General features: G+C 37.4%; 1 protein-coding gene across 1 annotated transcript in view; it reads right to left on the minus strand.

The window, feature by feature from the left end:
- The window catches only part of ARID4B (AT-rich interaction domain 4B), an 85,977-nt gene that overhangs the window by 35,789 nt on the left and 26,651 nt on the right, over window positions 1-23,537 (minus strand). Inside the window, exons 2-8 of the mRNA XM_054399210.1 lie at window positions 17,102-17,212; window positions 13,003-13,068; window positions 11,658-11,748; window positions 7,616-7,695; window positions 5,300-5,391; window positions 3,917-4,055; window positions 167-246 (exon numbers count right to left, since the gene is read on the minus strand). Coding sequence (XP_054255185.1) covers window positions 167-246; window positions 3,917-4,055; window positions 5,300-5,391; window positions 7,616-7,695; window positions 11,658-11,748; window positions 13,003-13,068; window positions 17,102-17,212 — 659 coding nt within the window. The remainder of the gene's footprint in view (window positions 1-166; window positions 247-3,916; window positions 4,056-5,299; window positions 5,392-7,615; window positions 7,696-11,657; window positions 11,749-13,002; window positions 13,069-17,101; window positions 17,213-23,537) is intronic.

Genomic DNA, 23,537 nt, shown 5'->3' on the forward strand with positions numbered 1-23,537 from the left:
GACTAATTTCATCACAAGGTAGGCTGTTAATGGTTTTGTAAACATGAGAAAAATCCCTGCAAAAACTTAATGAGCTTATTAGTATTTTACCCAATACATCTTATGCTACATTTTACTTGACTGGTATAGATTTTTTTCAATTACAAAGCTCTACATTCCTACTCACAATTTGCCATCCTTGAAGGACCGAACGAGAATATTGTCTTTCTTCACTGGGATATCATCACTACAGTCTGGACAAACCACCTGCAAAGATATTACAAATGCAAAGTTTAGAGAGAAAAGGGGAAAAAATAATAACAACCCAAAAAAGTAATAGCATAGATCAATGTTTCTCAAAAACCTTTAAGGTCACTTCCCTTTAGCAACAGTGAAAAGAGAGAAACCAAGATCCCTCAAAAACCTGAAATGATGACCTCCTGAAATTATTGAATGCTCAAGTTCATGTTCACTTCCTGGAGGGAACTGGCAGCTGCTCACAGATTTATAAGGAAGAACAGCAGTTCTGATAAAAGTTAAGTACTTGTCATGCCACTACAGCTTATTCTGCTTCTCATCCTAAAAGAACAGAACTACCACCAAGGACTGCCACCTGAGTTAGAACCCTCTTCTGAAAAACATCTGGAAATTGCAAGAATGCAATCATACACATACAAAACAAGAGGATTTATGAAATGCCATTTTATAATGGAGGATTCTTGAGTTATCTTGCTGAGGAAACAAAACAGGAGTGCCTCAAGTACAAGTATTATGATAGGTTCTTTAATTCAAGAAGTAGACTAATCAAGTCTGGCACTGAAACAACATGTAATTGTTGCAATATAAAAAGCTATTAAATTTTGTTAAACCTGTATACAAGTTGATAATTACAAATATGTAAATAATTTCCACAGTTTCAGAACAGAAAAGCAACTCTCTCCATGACTCATGTCTCTTCTCAAAATGCGTGTAGTTCCCTGAAATTTACTGAAACTCTGGCTGCTTCAAAACCTGAAGGAGAGGCGAGTGATTGCAGCCCTGGTACATAAATTCTCTCATACACCAACTGCCTTCAATCCTACCATTTTTACGAAATATACACAATACTGTATGACAAAAGGTATTTTCCTCCATACACAGGTCACCAGCCACACAGCATTTTAGAAGGTAAAGTCAAAAGCTCAAACTGATTTTGAAAGAGTTGCGTATCACAGCGCATAGTCTAAATATGTTTATAAAAATAAACAAAACCAAACAATGAAAGCAAAACAGAAACCAACCTACATGTCCCAGTTCAATGCATTTTAGGGTCTCTGGAGAAATTACTTTACAAAATTACAACTTACAATTGAAATACAGTTCAAGATATTGTTTGTAACAGTGTTTTAGTACAAAGGTAAAATGCTGCAATTATCACCTCCCACTTGAAAGAGGTACAACTTCCTAGCTCTCTAAAGATGGAGAAAGTCCCTTCTGGCTTCAGCTACAGGTATTCTAGAAGCATCAAGACCTTAGTAGTCAGAAATCCATTCAGAGGCTGGAAAACAACAACATCACCTCAATTTTGCCTGAATCAATTTTTCTTTATATCTTTGAAAAACAAACTCCACTGGAGTCACAGGAGGATGAGAGCTTTGATCCTATGCAAACTCAATTTTCTGAAAATGCTGCAAGCAGATTTCCTCACTGCAACTTCCAAAAGCCTTCAAGTACACATTAAAACTAAGCAGTGCTCTAAGGCTTACTCAGTCACACTCCTTGACATAATGGGCAACTGCCAGGCCCTTTTACAATTACAATAAGCCATTGCTCTCAACCCACCAAGCCCTCCATAGAAAACAACCACCAAACAACCAAACCCCACACATACAGGATTAAAACAATCTCATCCATCCCTGAGTTCTTAGAGCAACTTTTATCGAATTTAGATCTCTGCAATTTTACAAGTGGCAGGCTACCTGGTTATAGGGCTGATATCCAAAGTAATCAGTTTTCACTAACTAATCTTAACTGCTGTCTGCCATAAAGGTTTACTGTGAACTTTTTTCACATAATAAACCTGCACAATGTCCTCTGTATACAGCATATCTGTGCATAGTATCATTAATAACAAGGTAATTATGGGATATGCATTCTTCAGCATATTAAATATTGATTATTATATGATTATCATACAATTACAATATTCACATGATTTTGGTTATTCATACAATTACAATTAGCACAAAGTTAAAGCAATCATAAGATAAAGTAGCCTTGTTTAAATAGTAACCTGCTTACAAGGTAAAGGAATGGAGAGGCATAACTACATGGGAGGAGATTAAAAGAAAAGCTATTTGGGGCATGAATCTATTCTTTGGCACACCCTCTCAGGTTAAATGCAATATGATGCTTATTTGTAGAGCTATAAATCTGATTACTAAAATAAGTTAATCTAAGATAAGCTATTTCAGAGTTAACAAGATCCACCCTTAAACTTGATCCCTCTACTGCTTCTCATTCACCACAGGAAGCTTTCTAAGAAGAATGTGCTATTCTAATCTCTAAATGAAAGCCAAGAAAATAACAGTGTGTATTTAGAATACCTTGCAAGCACAAAGAACAATTCAGTTAATCTTTAAGGTCTGACCCACAGCTACCCTGAGCAGCGTTACATCAGTCTTATGAAAGCCAAACACCTAACCAGAGAGGCTGCCATGGAAACTGTTACCTGTCATGTTCATGACCAGAAGAGGTAATCCAACAGTGTGACATAAAACAGCTCCTGCCAGTCCAACTGACCACTGCACACAGTGCAAATGTGAGGTAGGTGATACTGCATCAAACTTGCTGACAGCTTTTAGTAAATAAACAGCTTGATTTTCTTGTTTATTACTGAAAACCTGTCTTAAAGCTATCTGTCATTAACATGGTATCTATCTCTTTGCTGTATATCCTGCCCTCTCCCTTGTTGTAAAAAAAAAAAAAAAAAAAAAAAAAAAAACAAAATCATTTCAATGACTCATTCTCTCCCACCACTTTTCCAAAAAGAAAAAAAATCCCTTTTGGAAAGCTTGTGGACTACATTACAAGACACAAGAGGGGGCAAGTAGAAAGTTGCAACTAAGCCACTGCACACACCAAGAAAATTAAACTGTTACTGTATTGCATCTTTCCTAAAACAGATTGTAAGTGTTCCTGAAATTAGATAAACATTTTAAGATTTCATTGCCAGGGAGAAGTTATTCAAACATCTGAAATTAATAATCAAAATTTAAAATTATGGTAGTAGAAGGTACCACATATGGAAATACGTTAATTTCCAAATAGAGTAGTCAGTCTACATGAATCCTTTGACTAATAGTGATATTTTGTGAGATTTGTAAAAGAAGAGTTGTTAAACCAGAATAAAAGGAAGATAAAAGAATATTTGTACTAAAGGACTAGAATGTTATTTTAAAGGAAATACACTGGCAATTCTCCACTACCTACCACAGCAACAAAGAAGAAACACTTGATTTTATTAAATACATTTATACTGAACCTAGAAAAATAATATCTAGCTAATCACTAAACTTCCCCTCCCTCTGCACTTCTTTTCAATTTCTTCCTTGATAGAATTTGGTATTTCAGAAAAACGCATGCAGTAGCCTAGGAAAAAAAAAAAACAAAGCTGAAATTTTAGTTCAATAATACTAAACACACTGATGAACTGGGATTAGGTCAACAAGCTATGGTTTTTTTGAAGAACTAAAATCATGTCATCAATCATGTTTTGTAAACAAACATTTTTTCTTATAGAATATTTCTTTGACTATTACTACACAGTCCAATTTGATGAAATAGTAGGTTCTAATAAAAATAATTTGGAAAAAACAAAATATATAATCCATCTTTTTTTTGGTGCCCAGAAAATGAATTAAACCTTACAAAATCAAAATAAAGATTAAACTCTTACCAAGGCTGGAAACCACAGAGCTTTCTTTTTATCCACACTGAAGCAGTCCACACACACAACTTTCCCTAGTAACTCGTCACTTTGTTTCCTATCATCTTCATCTTCATCGCTGGAAGAGGATGAAGATTCTTCTTCAGGACTAAACAATAAAAAAACACTTAAAACTCAACTATTCAATACTTGTCTATTACAATTAGAAGAGATTCAAAGCTAATGGTCTAAGAGGCATATATAATAATGACTTGAATTGCTTGTTAAGTATTTTTGGATAAAACAATTATAAGGATATTATAATAACAGCTCAAACAGTGTAAACTCAGAAACACACATCTACAGGTAGCACATGTAAAAACCATGCATCCACATGGAGGAATAGAAAGGCACTGTCAGAACATTCAAAATGAGAATTCTGCCCTAGTGAGGTACTGCTCAAAAACACTCTTGCAGTTGTAGTTTTGGACCAACACTAAGCTAAAACAGCTTTCCTCTTAATCTCTCTCTGTTTTTATTTTAACAGTCATACAGAATAAAAAGCTACTTTGAGAGTGGACAAATACCTGAAGAAGAAACATCAGTCATAGAGATGAAAAGCAAAGAGAAAAATAAGTCTACTTATCCTGAAATGATATTTTAAATATGTGCAGTGAAGTATTCCAACAACTGTTTCAATTTCACATTGAATAAAGTGTTGAAATCTAACTAGAGGAGCAAATATGTAAACACGTTTTGATCAAAAAAGGGTCCTGGCTTATTGCTCTGACTGTTCCAGTACAAAGTTACACTTTGTTTTAACCATATGGGGTGTCTAAATGTCTAAAACTACTCTAGCTAAACCCACCTGCAACTGATTTTAAAAATCAGAAAAACAAAATTCAAAGACAGCTATCAACAAGTTTTGCTGCAAGCCATAATACCATCTGCCTTTTTCTAAAAGCCCTTCAGAGACCATATTATGAGAAGCCAAAAGGTCTACACGAGGATTCTAGTACCTTCTACAAAGACTTCGTATCAGCTAGACAACTTAATGGGTTTAGTTTGTTTCCAACAAATTTATAATACTAATAATCTATTCACAGAGAAGCTTCTGAATACAGCTTATAAACATGTTTCCATTTGGTATGTCACTTTCTTTTTTTATTTGAATAACCAAGAAAAAAACTCCTGCCTATAACCAATACTATTTGAAATACTGATTACATGAGGACTTATTTTAAATTCCTGCATGCAACAATACAAGCAAAGCTGACTTGCACTGAATGCTAGACAACACTTTTCATACAGCTTCCTGGGTTTTTAATTAGAAGCCTGAAAATACAACAAAACTACACAAACACTGAAAGCTTCAGAATACAGACAGTACAGGTATAAAGATGTTAAACTTACATATGATTGGATCTCCTTCCTCTGTTTGTTTTCTTTCCTATAACAGGAGTCCCAAAGTGTTCAGGATTTGTGAGAGGAAGCTGATCTAATGTCTGTTGAAATGAAAAAACACATACACATGCTAAAAAACCTGTCTTGAGTTATTCTCCAAAACACAAATTCATATAACCTGGTTAAAGTAATTTCTGTCAATAGAGATTGTTTTCCATTACTAAATGTTGTGTGTTTTGAGGGGTTTCTTCCAACACTTTCTCCTCATCTCCAACACACACACGCAGTTCTTCCCAGAAGTCCTGCCTTTGGACTACTCAAGCAGAGAATTAAGTATCAAGTATACTGCTGACCTAGGATACCCCTACTCTACAAGATCAAATTTTCTGCCTGTCCTGTCAGACTAAACACCCAATCATCTACTTAGAATTTAACAGATACTTCCTATGAAATTAAACTGCAAGATAACTCAATAGGAACAAACATACAGGTTAATTGTACTTTTGTTAGTAAATTGTAATTTGATATGGGAAAGAATGACTCTAAAACAATTTTCAAGTGGTTGTTATATTGATAATTGAGAGGGTGCTAAATGATGCTATAATAGCATCAAAACAAAGAGAGGGAAGGGATTTTCTCCATTCAAGGAGAATACTAAGGCATCAACAGAAGGACTTCCTTCAAGATGCAGAATCTTCTTTCCCTAAGATTGCTGTTATCTATTTAAATAGATAACCATTGCAGATTTGAAAGCTCCTGGTACACTGAGTTGTTTTTTTTTGTAGGCACTTCTTCTTTGAAAGACACAAAGCTTTTCAAAGTAAACATGGTCCTTCAAATTACATTTCTCAGTTGTGTATGAATTTTTAGAAATGAAACACCCACAAGAATCTCAAAAATATTCTGTGTCACAGAGAACTGGACAACTAGCTTCAAAATCTTGAAGTAAATGCATGATTACTTCTGAGTACTGTGAATACCCTAAAAGATCCCACCAGAAAGGCAGAGATGAAGCTAAAGCAACATCAGAACAAACAATCATGCAGCACTCATCTATTTACCAAGGAAACTGTAGATGCAGTTTTCCCTCCTTAGTAGCTATACAATCATGAATAATTGTTAGTAATACACATTTCATTGAGGGTTGGTGACAATGAACTGCAGCATACCAGTAAATTTTGACAAGATATAAAGTGCTAAGAATTATGATAAAATAAAAACCAGGAGTCACCTGAACGGAAAGTTTCTTTGAATCTGGCAAAAAAAATCTGCAATTATTCTCATTTAGCCAAATAGATTCCTAAGTAATATATATGCATATTACATATATATTTTATACATTTTAATATACACACACAATTACATGTACATGTGTGTATATAGAGTAATAGAGAGAGAGACTAAAATTTTCAACCTCCTCACTATAAAGTAATATTCCTGAAGCCACATTAAAGCAGTATTTAGAAAACAGAAGCAATCTAATTTTCAGGAGTGTTGACCATTAGTAAGAGAGATAACAGAACAATCTTTAAAATTACAACATTTATATCTGAATCCAGATTTAGGATTAGGCCCTCTTCTTTACACGTGTTTGACTTAGGGTTCTAGAAGGTATTTGAACCCTCAGAAGAATGCATTAAGCAGACAAGAAGCAGATTTGACTACATAATGTACAGCAAAAAATCAGTAGTTTTCCAGGAAGCTAACATGTTCACATAAATTTGCCTGTCAGTGCAGAATGTCTTAGTTAAGAAGAAAAAACTCTCGTTCTGAAATGTCAGCTACTTGAAATTTGCTACAAATGTCTATGGACTTCAACATGCAAGACACTTTTAAGACATGAACCAGCTTTAAAAATACTGGTAACTGTCTCCAAATTAACAATAGCAACTTATAACTTGTCTTTTAAAAGTAACGATCTCTAAATTTACGACATATTACAAATTAGACTCGATCCTCTATCTAAAATCCAGCAGAACTTAATTATATCCAAAGATGTACATTTTTTTCATGCACTGCATTTTGATTTTTCCAGTGCTTACAGATAATTTTTTCACATTAAGCAAAGTTGTTGTGTGACTGCAGTTTTTGTATGATCTACAATCTACCTTCTTTTATAATATAAAAAAGAAAAATATGGAATTTTGATTTTGTTTCTTAATTTACATGATCTGACTAATTTGTTGTATTTCTTGAATTAAAAAAAAATAAGCCAGACCCTATAGATTGTATTTTACATAATCCCCCTTTTTAGTAGCATGGATGTACATCACACACTTCAATTTTTTCAGACTAAAAACTGTTATACCAAAGTTCTTCAGTTACCTCGCTTTCAGCAAAATGTCTTTCTCCTTTTAAACACAGGGAAGAACGTCTAAGAGTCTTCTCGTCACCGTCATCAAATACTGTCACCAGGTAAGAAGTGAGGCAAGCGGAGAGAGAAAGAAAATTATTTTTTTCTTTTTTAAAATCAGGATATCAGAGATTGATTTAGGTGTCAGAAAGAATGAGATACATATTCCTGCAGCCAGTCCTTAAAACAAAGCTGTACCTAGATCCTGCTGCATATCTAGTAAAGCATTTGCACAGTTCAACCAAGTATGTCAGCTGCTCCATGCTTGCAGACAGTTCAAGGATCAGGACACAAAATTAAAAATCAATTCAAGCTAGAACTGAAAAAAACCTTTTCTTAAAGCAGTTTCAGCTTTTTGCAGAACTTTACTATATAACCAGGACTCCTACAGTATTCAAATGAAGGCTATGCTTACTATATAGAACCATAACTGGATATTTTGAGAAAAGAAGTTACAGTTCAATGTTATGTTAAAAAAAAATAAAAATCTGCAACTTTCTCTACTGACTTCAACTTTACAGGGATACCAGCTTAAGGAAGATGACAATTGTCAAAGTGCAGACAATCATTGAAAGCAGCTGAGAGAACTGTGGTGCTTCTGGTTTCTAGACTGCCTGCTACTTCTGCTACTAGATCAACTGAAAACAAGTTCATAACAACTGGCTTCAGTTACACATTTTATCCTTCTGAATCCTGAAATCTACTGCACAAATACAAGGTGAGCTCTTCAGAAGATGAGAAACTCATCCTGTAAAAAGTAAGCTTTTGTCAAGTCTTCTAAATGTACTTCAGGGATGAAAACCTGATGACAAGTTTTAACTCCTAGGCTATGCTTCTACTGTTCAGCAAGACAAGAACTGCTCTCTCCAAACAGTAGTAACAATTATATTGACTCCACGATGCAGTGACCTTGAAGATTTTTTGCAGGCACAGAAACAACCCCAAGATCAGATTAAAATGTTAAAAGTTTCAGCAATTTACATGTCTCTTTCAACACCATTCAAATAATCTCTTCTGTGCATCAACAGTAGTGTCAGGCACTACTGTTCAGTCTCATTAGAATTCAGTCATATGGTAGAAGACTCAAAATAAGTAAACACTTTCACAAATGAGTGGAAATAGGAGAATGGCTGTCAAGAACCAGAAGACGCCTCCTAAGATTAGAGAGGTAAGTTTTCAGCTTTCAGTGTCTGCTACACTTTACTTTCAACATTTACTAATTCAAATAAAAATACAAAATAGCAATGAGATGCATCAAAAATCTTGACTAGTATTTATTTTATATGAAAGTAACTTTTACCTAGTTCCAAAAATTTTTCATCCCTATATAAAATCTAGTACTGGTGATGAACAAACTTCCCCTTGTGACTACAATTCTCCAGGCTGTGTTTTATAGTACAGTAATGGTTCAATACAGTTTAGTGATAAAATATCAGTTACAGATGCATGTCACTTCGAAATTTGTTGAGAGTGCAAAGGGCAAGAACTGCACAAGAAAACACAGGTTTGGAGCTGCATTTGAAATGGTTAACACTTAATTAAGCCTCCCCTTAGCTAAGTGAAGTAGAAGGCAGCAGGTTCCTAATTCAGTTTGTGTTAATTAACATAACAGTCTTCTTACATAATGAGAGGTTAGATAAATACATAATCTATCCAATTCCATGGATAAGCTGACTACCAACAGAGGTACAACTATTTGAAGCTATGTAGGTGGCCACGTTCTGTATCCTATGTGGTAATCTGCTTGTTGCCTCTTCCCTGCCAGAGGGATTCTTAATCTTGTTCCATAACATGAATACATTGAAAGGAAAAGCTTCACCTCCCCTAAAGACTTGTGTGGCCAGCACAGCACATATGGCTGTAATGCATATAACATCCTAATCTAAGGGAACATCCTCAAAACAATCTGCTGGGCAGTTATACAGGAATACAATGCATTTAAAAACACCTATTCTGAAACTGCAAGAAGGAAAAAAAAAATTAATGCAAATAAAACCCATTGTGAATTCTGAATAAAAGCAACATAGTAATAAAAAAGGTGCAGAAGAGGGTAAGACTACTTTTGAACAGCCACAATTCTGCATTTTTAGTAAACTGAACAGTTCTATGGGTTTGGGTTTCTTTCCTCATAGTGAACACAGAGTTAAAGAACATCACTTAAATTTTATGAAGACACATTTATATGAATGAGAAAACAGTACATAGTTACCATGACTGTATTACCTTGAGCTTTTAAAGAAACTTTTATTGGACAGGTAAATAAACCAAGGAAACCATGTACTTCTACAGATGTGCTATACTAACTTTAAAAGGCTATATCAGAACATTAATTTAGTTCATATCTTTGGTAGAAAAGCAGTAGCATCAAGAAGGGCATATAAACAAACTGATGTACAACTTATATTCATAAGACGCCATCTGAATAGAAGACAAACAGGGATGTTCTTAAAGCAGTCTTGCCCATACTTTAGTGCTAAGAGTTCTCAAGAACCTCAAAGTGGTTATTTTAAATTCTACATGCAACTGTTGCAGTGGCATAAATGGTCTCAAGTAACTACTTCTGGAAAGGTACTACTTCAGATCTATCTGCCCCTTCACAAATCTTTTTGACCAAATCAAAGTAATTTTCATCAGAAAATCATTCAACTAAATACTTCTCAATGACTGCAAGGACAACATCAGCACATCTTAACCAGCAGAGTTATCTTATTCTGAAATCTAGTAAATGGCAACTATTCCTTGAAGAAGGGCTTTCATTCAGATACACAAAGTTGTCGGTGTTGGTAAAGATAGTTTCAGCCTCGTTCCACTCAACCTCCTGACAAAGATTATTCTAATCATCTGCTGCTAGACTCACTTCTCTCTCAAAGTGTATGACACAGCCAGCAGTTGTGCTACTTTCACTGATTCTCCAAGGTCGACATGCTTTTGTCTACTTTTATCTACAAAATACGGTTTTCAGTCTCAATTCTTACACCTCCGCTTCCTATTTCTCAAGTTCAGGATTTTTGACAGACACCTACTTTGATTTACAAACTGCAGCTCCGTGACACCTATATTCTTATTCTTCTTGCTGAACCGCTAACCTCACACCTTCTCAAAAGCATAAATGTATACATGTAACATAGTTCAAATACCACCTATGCCATTTTGGTTTTAAACATTCTCATATGTGATCCACTTCCACATTAATTACCACAAGACGATACAAAACGTCAATTCCTCTCTTTATACCTCAGGGTTCACCCAATCCTAACCTGGTCTCTTCTCCTTTACTCATACATTCTACTTCAAAATAAGAAAATTGAAATATTTTCTGCAACATTTACCTGAAAAGTCTTATCTAAACTTACAGCTCTATTCCTTTCTAAAAGGACCATGACTAGGGGAAGTAAGTTCTTCCCTAGTTGTTCAACATCACCTCATCAATAACAACCCTTGATATCTCCAAGCAACTAAGTTTCAATCTGCTAGTACATAGCATCAAAGAGCAAATCCATGTATATAAAGCCTTTAAAAATATTTAAAGAAGAATTAGAGGCTGCTTGTGGGCTTGTGGATACATCGTCTAAAGTCTGAAATGTCACATTAGAAAAATAAGGAAAACAAACAGGAAAGTATTTTTTTTAAAAAAAACCAGCATCCACTATCAGGGCTATATTTGAGAGTAGGGGGAAAAAGTATTGCAACTTGTGTTTTAAAATCATTTCTTTTCCTTTAGGGAACTATGACAATATACGTTGCTGCAGAATATTTGACAACAGTATACAATATATCTAAAGGAGCAGTTACCAATTACAGAGCAATTCACTATGTCTTCACTTGGGGTCCCAATTTCACATTGTGAGTGGTACAGTTTCTTACATAAACCCAAAATAAGAAGTTTAGTTTGGGGTTTTTTTATACAAACTTTGAAAACATAAGCATCTCTAAAAACGTGCTTAAGACACATCCAAGTGACACACCTATTTTAAAGACAGGAGTTTTAGTCAAATACGTAACTATTTCTCTTACCTACAGTGTACCAACTTGCATCTGTTAATTTGTTGATAACTGCTTCCTGGTATGTTCCATCTGGATTCTTCACTTCCACAACAGTTCCTACCTAAAATACAAAAGCCTCTTAGCACTGGAGAGCTTCCGAAACAGGCAATTAAGTTAACACTTTTGTATTTAGCAAACAGAGTTAATTTCTATCCTATTTCTACATTAAACATACCATACTTCTCCAGTTTCATTTGAATATATTTATATCATTCAAAAGTTCTTTCATTCCTCTAAAACAAGCCAATTAACTGAGATGATTATTTCCTGCCAGCAGGTGGGGAACAAGAACCAATTTCAGTGATGTCATTATCTTGTATAAGTCCTTGCCCATCAAATCCTCTGTCTTGAGTATTCCAATGCAAGAGTGACTAAAAAGCAGAGGCAGTCAAACTACTTAGCTTTAAGGCCAAAAAAAAGGAAACCAAAACAAAACAGCAAAACAAAACCCCCAAACAAACAAAAAAATCCACAAACAAGCCACAAAGAGGCTTGCACTAGCCTCTGTGTTGCAGCCCTTCTATCTACAAAGGAAAAGCACACTAACCTTAGCTTTGCAGCACTACCTTTCACACTCTGTGATCCTGTCTGGCCTATGTAATAACCTGAACTTTCCACTGTGCCCCCCACACTGCATATACACATGTGATGATTTTAAGACTGCCTTTTGTAATTTTTCTTCACAAAGTTCGAGCAGAGAAAGTGAAAGAATGTAAATAAATCACTATTGGGTGTAACAAAGCAAATAATGATTATTCTAAACACTCCCACTGGAGAGAGAGAAATGGTTAAGAATCACTACTGAAAACAAGACTGAGCAGTCAGGCAGTCTCGCAGTCCGTCTTCTGTCTGCCTGCTTCTTCTTTTCTGGCTGAAGATAACACATTCGCATACTGACTTTGACAAGCTAGGTCTAACAGCCTCTCTGCTTCTTGACTCTCTGCCTTCTGCCAGGGGGCCTTGGGGGAGTCCTTCTGGCTGGGGGGGGAAGCCCCTTGGGGAAGGCCCCTTGGGGAAGAAGCACAGCCCCTTGAGGGGAGGAGGAAGACAGGGGGCTTTGTTGTGGTTTTCTGTTGACTGTACATATCTGTAAATGCTGTGAATAGTGCATATTGTACATATTCATTGCATTTCATCATAGATTGTAGTTTTGCCTGTAAAATACAGCTTCATTTGCTTCCAGACCAAGCTAGCCTAGTTATTGTCGGTGTGGGAAGGGGATTTCAGCTCTCACACTGTTACAACATATTTGTGTCAAATACTGCCAAAATAATGCTTTTCAAAATGATAGGAAAATATAAAACAAATTTATTACCTTCAAGGGACCCTTTATGTGATCATCCTGCACTTCCACTGTTGAAGAATCATGTCTAAAAGTCACCTGAAAAAATACGATTCAACTGACAATCACTTGATACAATTGAGCAGCATAAGCACACACAAATATCTATAGTCCTCATAATTCTCATCCTACAGCTGGTCACCATAAGCATTCCACTTGCTCAAAACTATGTATCATTCATGTATTTGGGAAATATGACACAATTTCTTAGTCATCAAAATTTCTAATATTTCTTCTCTTCCAGAACAGAACCTCTAAAGAAAGTGACAAAAAACAGCTTGCCAATAATTGTTAATGGCTCAAAACAATCTCTGCAGTTCTCTTAATGAATTATATGGCTCTAGTACCACAGCAAGAAAGGAGAAAGTTTCAATAGTTCTGTGCATAAATAATACTAAAGAAACGTTTCAATGCTCTGAAATCAAACAGTTTTAGCACCTGTATGTAAAGCACATATGTCTCATTATCAAGTTGAAAAACTAGCAAAAAAAAAGTGTAGGAACACTGCTGTCAACTAAATAAAATGAACAACCCAAACAGCCTTTCATTTAATGCAAGCCTAGCTTATACAATGTTAGGTAATTAGAAGCAAATACACAGACACCTAACTTTTCATTATTTCCAAGATATTCTCCCATGTCACTGATTCTTGTCTTCACTCATACACATGCTATCCTCATGGAAAAACAAACAAAAAAAAAGACACAGAAAAAGTTTGGAAATACAAACATATTTCAGTTATCTGTATCAGATGCTACGGATATTCACCATTCATTTCACTCAAAATTAACTTAGTCATACTGAAAGTCATAAGATCTGCCTGTCAATTACAACTGGGGTTTTACTTTCACTCCAGTTTTAAAAAACAGACAGACAAAAACACTTTGTAACCTGAAAGCCAGACAAAGGATTCAGGCTAGAAATTAATTGAGCAAAGACTACCCTTCTGAACTTCAGCCTGACTGGTACAGGTAGGGATTTATGTAGAAATCAGAAGTTCAGTTCACTAATTTGAAAGCTGTGGTCACTACTGGCCTCTATGAACCATCCAGTATATCAAGTCTGATTTAGAGACATCCGGTTTTATTTACTTTCTGTAATTACCTTAAATGTATTTTACAGCAAAAAGGAACTCTGTCCAAAACCATGAGCCAGCCACAATGTACTATGATGAAAGGTAAACAAAGCAAATTACTACTGTGTATTCTGGATTTTTTTCTCAAGATGCCTTGGGGTTTTGACTCTTTCTAGGGAGAATATTTTTGGTATCACCATGTTTTGCTTCTTGAGATACTCAAAATAATGCTTATTAACAGAAATATTCAAACTCCAAACTCAGTGTGACAACACTGGCCTTTTTTGAAGCTGTGAAAAGTTATGTCAGTATTTGTCAGTGTGGGTTTTCATGCCCAGAGTATTTGTCACTGTGGATCCTTTCTGTCTCAGGCAAAAGATTAAGACGTTAAGCACATCATCAACGTGTTTAACGTCATTTGGAATTTCCCTTTTCTTTGACATCCTGAAAAGAGTCCTGATAGGCTCTATACAGAAGATGCTTCACTGGTTTCTGTTTAATAAATATCTACAAAGAAAACAGTTTCCTCTGAAACTTCTGTTGGAGGATGCCCAAACACAAGTGGGTATGGATAATGGTGCTAATTGTTTTAGAAGATGCTGTCAAAATAAGCTGGCTTAAATAGCTCTCTAAGAAAAGTTACAGAAGAGTCTATGAAGATGAACCAGACTACCAAGCCAACAACACTGAGTGTCTTGCTCTTTAGTCAAATTTGTAGTGCCTTCAACACATTTCACAACTCCAGGCAAATATTAAGTTTTACTGCTTTCCATGACAAAGTCTGTAATGTAGTTACAGTATTAGTGTAAAATTCTTTACCATGTACAGAACCTGCCAAAGACTGCTAACCTGCGAAATACAGTACCTATTGATACTGAAACGATAAATACACAGTACTTGCCTTAAATTGAATCAAGTTACTAAATTATACAGATGACGGAAAACTATCTAGGAACCTGAATCTGACAGAAGAAACCAGATAAAAGGAAACACAACTAAATGTATTTTATTTGCCTAAACATATATTCCATATTGAAAAAAAATTGTTGCTATCCTTTATCAACACAGCATCTAGTTACAAAATTTAAATGAAAGCTTCAAACTAAAGCTGATGTTATGAAGTTAATTGCATTTCCTTTTCCTCTAGCAGTTCTAGGAGACTAGGGCATGAAATATGGTGGGGTCAGAACAAACTGTTAAACAAGTGGAAAACAAATGCAGCAGATAAACTACCAAAATTCCAACCAAGTACACCTGATTCCAGGAATACTGGTTAAAGTGAATACTGAGGATAGCCTGCATGTGGCAGAAAGAGATTAAAAGATTTTATAGAAAATCAAGGGGTCACTGTCCAGTTTAGAAACTGTTATGTTCCTAGGGGGGCAAAGACAAGATATTGCTACTAAACTCACACACAAAAGAAAAAAAATTCATCTCAACCACAAAAATACTATACAAAGCAACAACAGCACTAGGCCTTAACTGTCCTAAGCTACACAAGTAACAGTGAGGACACACATGCAAACTTGAATCCACAGGGCTTTAGGTACAGCCTCCACAAAAAATATACAATTAAAACTCTATTCCATTTCATTTCAAGATCATTCTGTAAAACACTGCAGTGACCAAACTGCAAGTAATAAACCTGTAAGAAAGTATTTGTCAATGAAAAACAACCTCATGTGAAAGTTGCCACCCCAAAGGTAGGCTGAAAGCCTTCTAGGGAGCTGAAAAGAGCTAAGATTTCATTGAGTTATACAATTCCTGTCCTTAAACACTGATACTTAGCATCTTAAACACCAATACTCAGTCACTTAAACTCGATGGTGCTATAAAACAGAGCAGCTGATACTGTGAGTTATGATTAAGACCATTAATTTGCTCTAAAGGCTTGCTTTTTTTTTTAATGTCAGATTGAAGACTAACATCTTCTTAATATAGTTAGCATTATTATCATGTAAATGACAATCATCCTTCCCACCAGGGCTACCCAAGATAGCCTGCTCTCTCCCTCATACATACTCTAGGCCAACATCAACCATAGCACAAGGGTTTATTCAAGCAATGCATGACAGTTTATAATGAAGGCTCTTCAAAGTGTAACAGGTTATAATCACTCAAGATTCACAATTTTTCACTTTGATTTACAGTAGACATAAGAAAAATCTTCTGCCACTATACTTCGGTTGCAGAGTAATAATCTAATTTATTTTTTGTAAGTGCTTTTGATCCTTTCTCTGTTATATTTGTGTATGAAGGTAAGAGGCAGAGCAGAAAAATAGGACCTGCTCTCAGATTAGAGGCTTTCAGGACAAAATTACCCAAATAGAAATATAAGGCTGCTTTGCAGTGTAGACCTACTATGTAATTGAAAAAAAAGCACAAATATTGTTCTCTTTATTTCTAGAAATGACACTTTAAATTTCCAAGGCATCTCTTGCAACCCATCTGCAAGTATCTTATGGTGATTCATTCAGTCATTAACTAGTCATTACAGGCATTAGGCAAGATCCTCTGCTTGCTGTTCTGTAGGAATCAATATGCCAAGTTTTTGCTGAAAGACAGCAGGATTATTGCTGAAGCATTATGTATTTGCCACTGCCAAATGGCAGTGACCTGCGCTCCTGAAGTGAAAGTGAAACCTACTCTGAGGAGTTTAAGCCATTTACTTTATAACACTCTGCCATATATAAGGCTATGTTTGTCATATTTTGATGAATTACTTTAAGGTCAGCCTATAGCATTGAAGACTACAAATACTGGTTGCAGGCAGATGACAAACCAGTGAAAAAAAAGAGAATGCATTTAATTGCATAGGGGTAACCCCTCCCAATGAAAATAATCTTACTATTATTTCAAAGACTGCACTGCCAGTTTCCAAGGAAAGGACAACCTCTTAACTGCCTCAAGATGATAAGTTTCATGTTGTGCTCTTTTTAACAGTGATGACTTTCCTTGCCCTCCCCACAAAAAAGTGTTTGGGGGAAAACCACATACCTTGACTTTGACAAGCCTTTTTGCTGTCTTGATCTTGGCTTCACAGAAGGCTCCTCTATACTTTGCACTCACATCAGTGCCCACTGTGAGATAGGGAGGCTCATCAATAGCCTAGAACAGAAAGGAAAACAACTGGTTTTTAATTACTAGACACTGGCATATAGCTGTCATGGCACCGCGAGCTTTTGCAGACAAAGCATCACGAAACAGCCCAATAAAACTTAACTTGGCAGCATATGAATATCATAGCAGTAGAAACACAGAATGCAACACTAAGTTTATGCAACAACTACCATAAATATAATAAGCTTATACCATAGTTGAGTTCAACAAGCACCAATAAGCCTCCAACCTATGCCCCATGTGAAGATATAGCAGATGGGATGGCCAGTTCTGCTGCAATGGTTAAGGCCAACCAAGTCTTCTACCTTCTCCTTTAATTTCCTCAAAATCTGGTAACTATCATGGAAACAGCGGTGTTTACATCCCTCAAATAATTAATGTCCATTTTTCACCAGTAAGTAGAACAATTCTTTGTTCTTTCAACATGGAATAAAGTGAATTATTATATGAGTGGGTGCTCACCAGAAGAGCAGCCCGAGTGGTAGAGGATAGTAGGAAAAAAAGCAGTAGGACAAACGTACAATGAAGCTGAAGGGCCTACACAAAAGACAAGGTCTGTAACAAGCAACAAAGGAAGAGCTGACACCCAAGCAGGAAAAGAGCAACAACTAAAAGGAATGAGGTATGTTCCCAAGAGCCGTGAGCCTCCATGCATCCCTAAACAAAAGCTGGGAAGAAAGATCTAGGTCCCTATCCAGGCTCACATCATGTTTCTGTACCCCTACAGTTTACAAGGGGCAACTCTGGCATATCCAGGCTCTCTGCAGAAAGAGATACAGAGACAATCTCCCTCACAGGTCTCAGAGCAACTGCTTGATATTGAGGTGCTTGTATTCAGCATCAGGTAATTCCCACTGGCTGTTTCCAGCTCTGATACATTAGAAGTGAAGGCATGCAAGTATCTACCTGAACGCTTCAATGCGAGATTTTCAGAAATTCAAGTTTTGGGAAATTTGAAGTTGAGAGACACAAGATGTCACAGTGTTCACAGGATCACAGGATGTCAGGGGTTGGAAGGGACCCAAAGAGATCATCGAGTCCAACCCCCCTGCCAGAGCAGGACCATACAATCTAGCTCAGAGGAACACATCCAGACGGGCCTTGAAAGTCTCCAGAGAAAGAGACTCCACAACCTCTCTGGGCAGCCTGTTCCAGTGGTCTGTGACCCTTACAGTAAAGAAGTTCCCCCTTGTGTTGAGGTGGAACCTCCTGTGCTGCAGCTTACATCCATTGCTCCTTGCCCTATCACAGGGAGCAAGTGAGAAGAGCCTGCCCTCTCTCTCCTGACACCCAGCCCTCAGATATTTATAAACATTTATTAAATCCCCTCTAAGTCTTCTCTTTTCCAGATTAAAAAGCCTCAGGTCTCTCAGCCTCTCCTCATACGGCACATGCTCCAGTCCCCTAATCATCCTCACAGCCCTCCACTGGACCTTCTCCAGCAGATCCCTGCCCCTCCTAAACTGAAGAGCACAAAACTGAAAGCAGTACTCAAGATAAGGTCTCACCAGGGCAGAGTAGAGGGGGAGGATAACCTTCCTCGATATACTGGACACATTCTTCCTAATACACCCCAGGATTCCATTGGCCTTCTTGGCCACAAGGGCACATTGCTGTCCCATGGATAACTTTTTATCTATCAGGACTCCCAGGTCCCTCTTCACGGGACTGCTCTCCAGCAGATCACCTCCTAATCTGTACTGGTGCAGTTTATTATTCCTTCCCAGATGCAGGACTCTGCACTTGTCCTTGTTGAACTTCATTTGTTCCTCTGTGCCCAGCTCTCCAGTCTGTCCAAGTCTCGCTGGATGGCCGCACAGCCTTCAGATATATCAGCCAAGCCTCCTCGTTCAGTGTCATCAGAAAACATGCTGAGTAGACACTCTGTCTCCTCATCAACATCATTGATGTAGATGTTGAACAGGACTGGATCCAACACTGATCCCTGGGGTATTCCACTAGTTACATCTCTCCAGCTGGACCTGGCACCACTGACCACCTCTCTTTGAACTCTATCTTGTAACCAGTTCCTAATCCACCTCACTGTCTGCTCTTCCATCCCACACTTCCTGAGCTTGCTAGGATGTCATGGGAAACAAGTGTCAAAGGCCTTACTAAGGTCAAGGCAGACTACATCGCCTGGTCTCCCTGCATCTACCCATTCAGTTACAACATCATAGAATGATATCAGATTAGTCAGGCATGATTTCCCCTTGGTAAATCCATGCTGACTACTCCTGATAATCATCTTCTCTTCCAAGTGCCTTGAGATGCCCTCCAGAAGGACCTGCTCCATCATTTTTCAAGGGATAGAGGTGAGGCTCACTGACTGGTCGATGGCTCCCTGGAACCTCTTTCTTGCCCTTTTTGAAGACTGGAGTAACACTGGCTTTCCTCCAGTCCCCTCAGGCACCTCTCCTGTCTGCCATGATTTGGCAAAAATGATGGAGAGTGGCAGAGCAATAACATCAGCCAGTTCTCTCAGCACTCTTGGGTGCATCTCATCAGGGCCCATGGACTTGTGAATATTCAGTTTGTGCAACTGATCCTTAACCCAGTCTTCACTGACCAGTGGGGAGCATCCTCTCCTCCAGGCTTCCTCTCCTTCATCCACGGTCTAGAGTACATAGGGGAGTTCAGTCTTAGGTGTAAAGACAGAAGCAAAGAAGGCATTCAGCAACTCTGTCTTCTCTGCATCCTCAGTTTTCAGGGCTGCCTCCTCGTTAGCAGTGGGACCACACGTTCCCTGTTCTTCCTTTTCCTACTGATATATTTGAAGAAGCCCTTCTTGTTCTCTTTGACTTCCTTTGCCAGTTTCAGTTCCAAGAGGGCTTTGCCCTTCCTTGTTGCCTTCCTACATGCCCTGACAACTTCTCTATAGTTCTCCCAAGTGACAAATCCCTTCTTCCATGAATTGTCAGTTTCTTTCTTCCAAGAGATTTCCTTCAGAAGCTCCTTGCTCAGCTATGCAGGTCTCCTAGCATGTCTACCCAATTTTCTACTCAAGGGAAGACACCTATCTTGTGCTTGGAAGAAGTGGTCTTTAAAAATTGACCAACTTTCTTGTGTTCCTTTACGCTCCAGGGTCTTAGCCCATGGGATTTCTGCAAGTATGTCTCTGAAGAGTACAAAGTTAGCTCTGCAGAATTGTAATTCTACTTGTTGGTCTGCTTCTACCCTTTATAATACTAAACTCTACCATGTTATGATCATTGTCACCAAGACTGTTTCCAACCTTAATGTCCTCAACCAGTCCTTCTTTATTAGTTATAATACAAGGTCAAGCAGTGCACCTCTCCTTGTTGGTTCCTCCACTACCTACATCAAGAAGTTATCATCAAGACACAGCAAGAGCCTTTTGGACTGACTGTGCCTGGCCATGTGAGCTTCCCAGCAAATACCAGGGTGATTGAAGTCACCCATGAGTACCAAGGAGTTTGCACTAGAGGCTACATCCAGTTGACTGTGGAAGGCCTCATCAACATCTTCCTCTTGGTTTGGTGGCCTATAGGAGACACCTACAACAATTTCACCTCCTTTCCTACATCCCTTAATTCTTATCCACAAGATTTCAAACTATTCTGTCTTCCCCCTTGGATAGAACTCAGCACATTTCAGTTGCTCTTGCACATAGAGAGCAACTCCCCCACCTCGTCTTGCTGGTCTATCCTTCCTGAACAGTACATAGCCATCCATGACAACATTCCAATTGTGGGAGCTGTCCCACCATGTTTCAGTGATGGCAATTGCATCATATTCAGCCTAACACAGATCTCCAGCTCCTCCTGCTTATTCCCCATGCTCCATGCATTGGTATATAAGCATTTCAGGGAGGGAGTTAATCTGCTGGCTTTCACTCTTGCAGTCTGACCATTCCCAGCCACTTCCATGGCCACCAACCTAGCTGTGAGCTCTGGGTGTGCTGATTCCTTATTACTTGATCCCCGTGGTACATCTCTGTAAGACTTTAAGAGTTCTTGTGTGTCCCCAGCATGCTGCAAAGTAATAGGTTGAAGGCTCTTATTAGCCTCCCACCCTGATATGCCCTTGCACTCATTGCTAGCCCTTGAATCTTCTCCAACAGACAACTCATTGTTATCTACCTCCCCTGAGATAGCAGTGGAGCTGACACATCGCCCCACAATTGCCTGAGGCTTGCTTACAGTAAGCCTGACTTTTTCCTTAAGTGTTAACTTATGTGTCAGTGTGAGCTGAAATTCCCTCCCCCCTCCGACAATAACCAGTATTAATGATCTTTTTACTTAGACTCTGCCCAAGTCTACCTCTCATTTTCAGGCAACAGAATACACTTTGAAGTGCTAAACATGTATGCGCTAATAAATCCGTCCCTCTCTTCCTCTCTCTTCATGCATGGTATGTGACTGCATGCAGAGTAGTCGGACATCCTACTCTGGTAGCAATGTATTCATGAATACATATCTGTTCCTATTCTAGATTTAACAAAACTCAACTGAGATTAACAATGTGTTTGTGATACTTAAATTCATTCCCTCCTTGCTTGTCTAACCATGTCAATATACTCGCCTTCAAGGCAGGCTGAAGTGTTTTTCTTACTCCACCTTGAAGGATGATGAAACAGGGACTCAGATGGTACTAAAGTTGATTTTGCTTAGTACCCTCAGTAGAATGTATGAACCAGTGGGTGCTTCACAAATCTAAACAGGGAAAAGCAGCGATACATTTGCTTGCAAAGTCAGTAGAAGCTCTAAGATGGAAGTATCCCTCCTGCTCTCCCCCACTCTTTAGTGAAGAAACTGTCAGCACTACAACATTGACAGTCTTATGTTTCCATTGATCTTTCAAACTTGAAAGAAAGCACAGAGTGCTACTATTACCTGAACAAGGCAGACAGATCTCAGGTAGGTCCAGACAGACGCACATAGCTAAAATGCTCCCATACAGAAACACTTCAAGTGCTGGTCGTGTCAATATCAGTCTATACCTTCCTATACAGCCACACACATTATCTCAAAGATCAACTCATAATAATTAACTTACAGAAAATAATGCTTTTTCTTCACTACTACTGAACATTAACTAAAAACCCCCAAATGATCTACAGTAGTGGGAACCAAAACAATCTAAAGCTCTAGTCTTTGCTTGGAAGTTTATGGAAGAGGAACATGCACATCAACAGGATGCTAAATTCTTACTAAAAGCATAATCACCAATATTAATAATTACAATATCACTATTTTGTCTTATTTTTAAAAGCTTTTCCCAAAACAAACACCAATTTGAAGAATGAACATCTGTAAGAATTTATTTCTATCCCTAGCCTAAATCTCCTGATGTTACTTTTACAGTAGCTATCTCTATTCACTGGAGGTAGTTTACCATTGTAAATAGAATAATTTCAAAGAATAGCAAACATACAGTTTGCTTACCACTGTAAGTATGTTTACTAAAAATACAGTACTAGAGTAGCTGTTGAGAGGAAAACGTATACTGATTAAATGCATTTCTTTAATCATCACTATGAACAATTGTGCATTTTAAAATAACTATGCAAAATCTTCAGAAGATACGTATATAATTTTTTGCTGCAATTTTATTATTCCGTTTGAACAGAAATTATTTGTTGGATATTTCCCTCCGCCCTCCCCAAAATCACTTAACAGCATTTTTTGAAATGCTTCCCCTCATTGTGATTGATAGTATCAGTGTAAAATGGTAAGTTAAACCAAACAACCAAGATATGATGCACCACAGGGAACACAAACCAGAAAAAAGTCAACAGTAGTGATCAAAGTCTGGCATTCACATCAGATAATCCTTAGCATGACTTTGTAATTTTCACCAATTCTACATGAGTCACTTGTTCTCAAGCAGGTTTTATTCAATTCCACCAAAATCAGAGATTAAAAACAAGTACACAGATATTTTTTTCTGTTATTCCTTCTCTGCTTTGTGCTTACATCATTTAACAGACATGCATACACTCAGAGCAAATGTATATTTGCCTATTTAATTCCACCATGCTTTTGCATGATTTGCTTTTTTAATTTCTCTGCTTTTTCTGTACACGTTACCAAGAAAGAAAACGTATGTTAAAATGCAGGTAACATCTGAAAACACAATTCAGTAAGATCTGAAAAGGTGTTACAAGCGTATTGAAATTACCTTAACAAGAAGCATAACAGTTGTCTTTAAGGGGAAAGAAAAGATAAAATATTGGATTACCCTATGATACAAAGTTTGGAGTATTTAAAATTATTTAAAATTTCATTTTGAAAATGAACTCCACTCATCTCATATATTGCTGTCTCCAAATCTTTGGACTGCAGTCTCA

Source organism: Indicator indicator, chromosome 2 (assembly GCF_027791375.1).
Source record: "Indicator indicator isolate 239-I01 chromosome 2, UM_Iind_1.1, whole genome shotgun sequence".
Taxonomy (NCBI): domain Eukaryota; kingdom Metazoa; phylum Chordata; class Aves; order Piciformes; family Indicatoridae; genus Indicator; species Indicator indicator.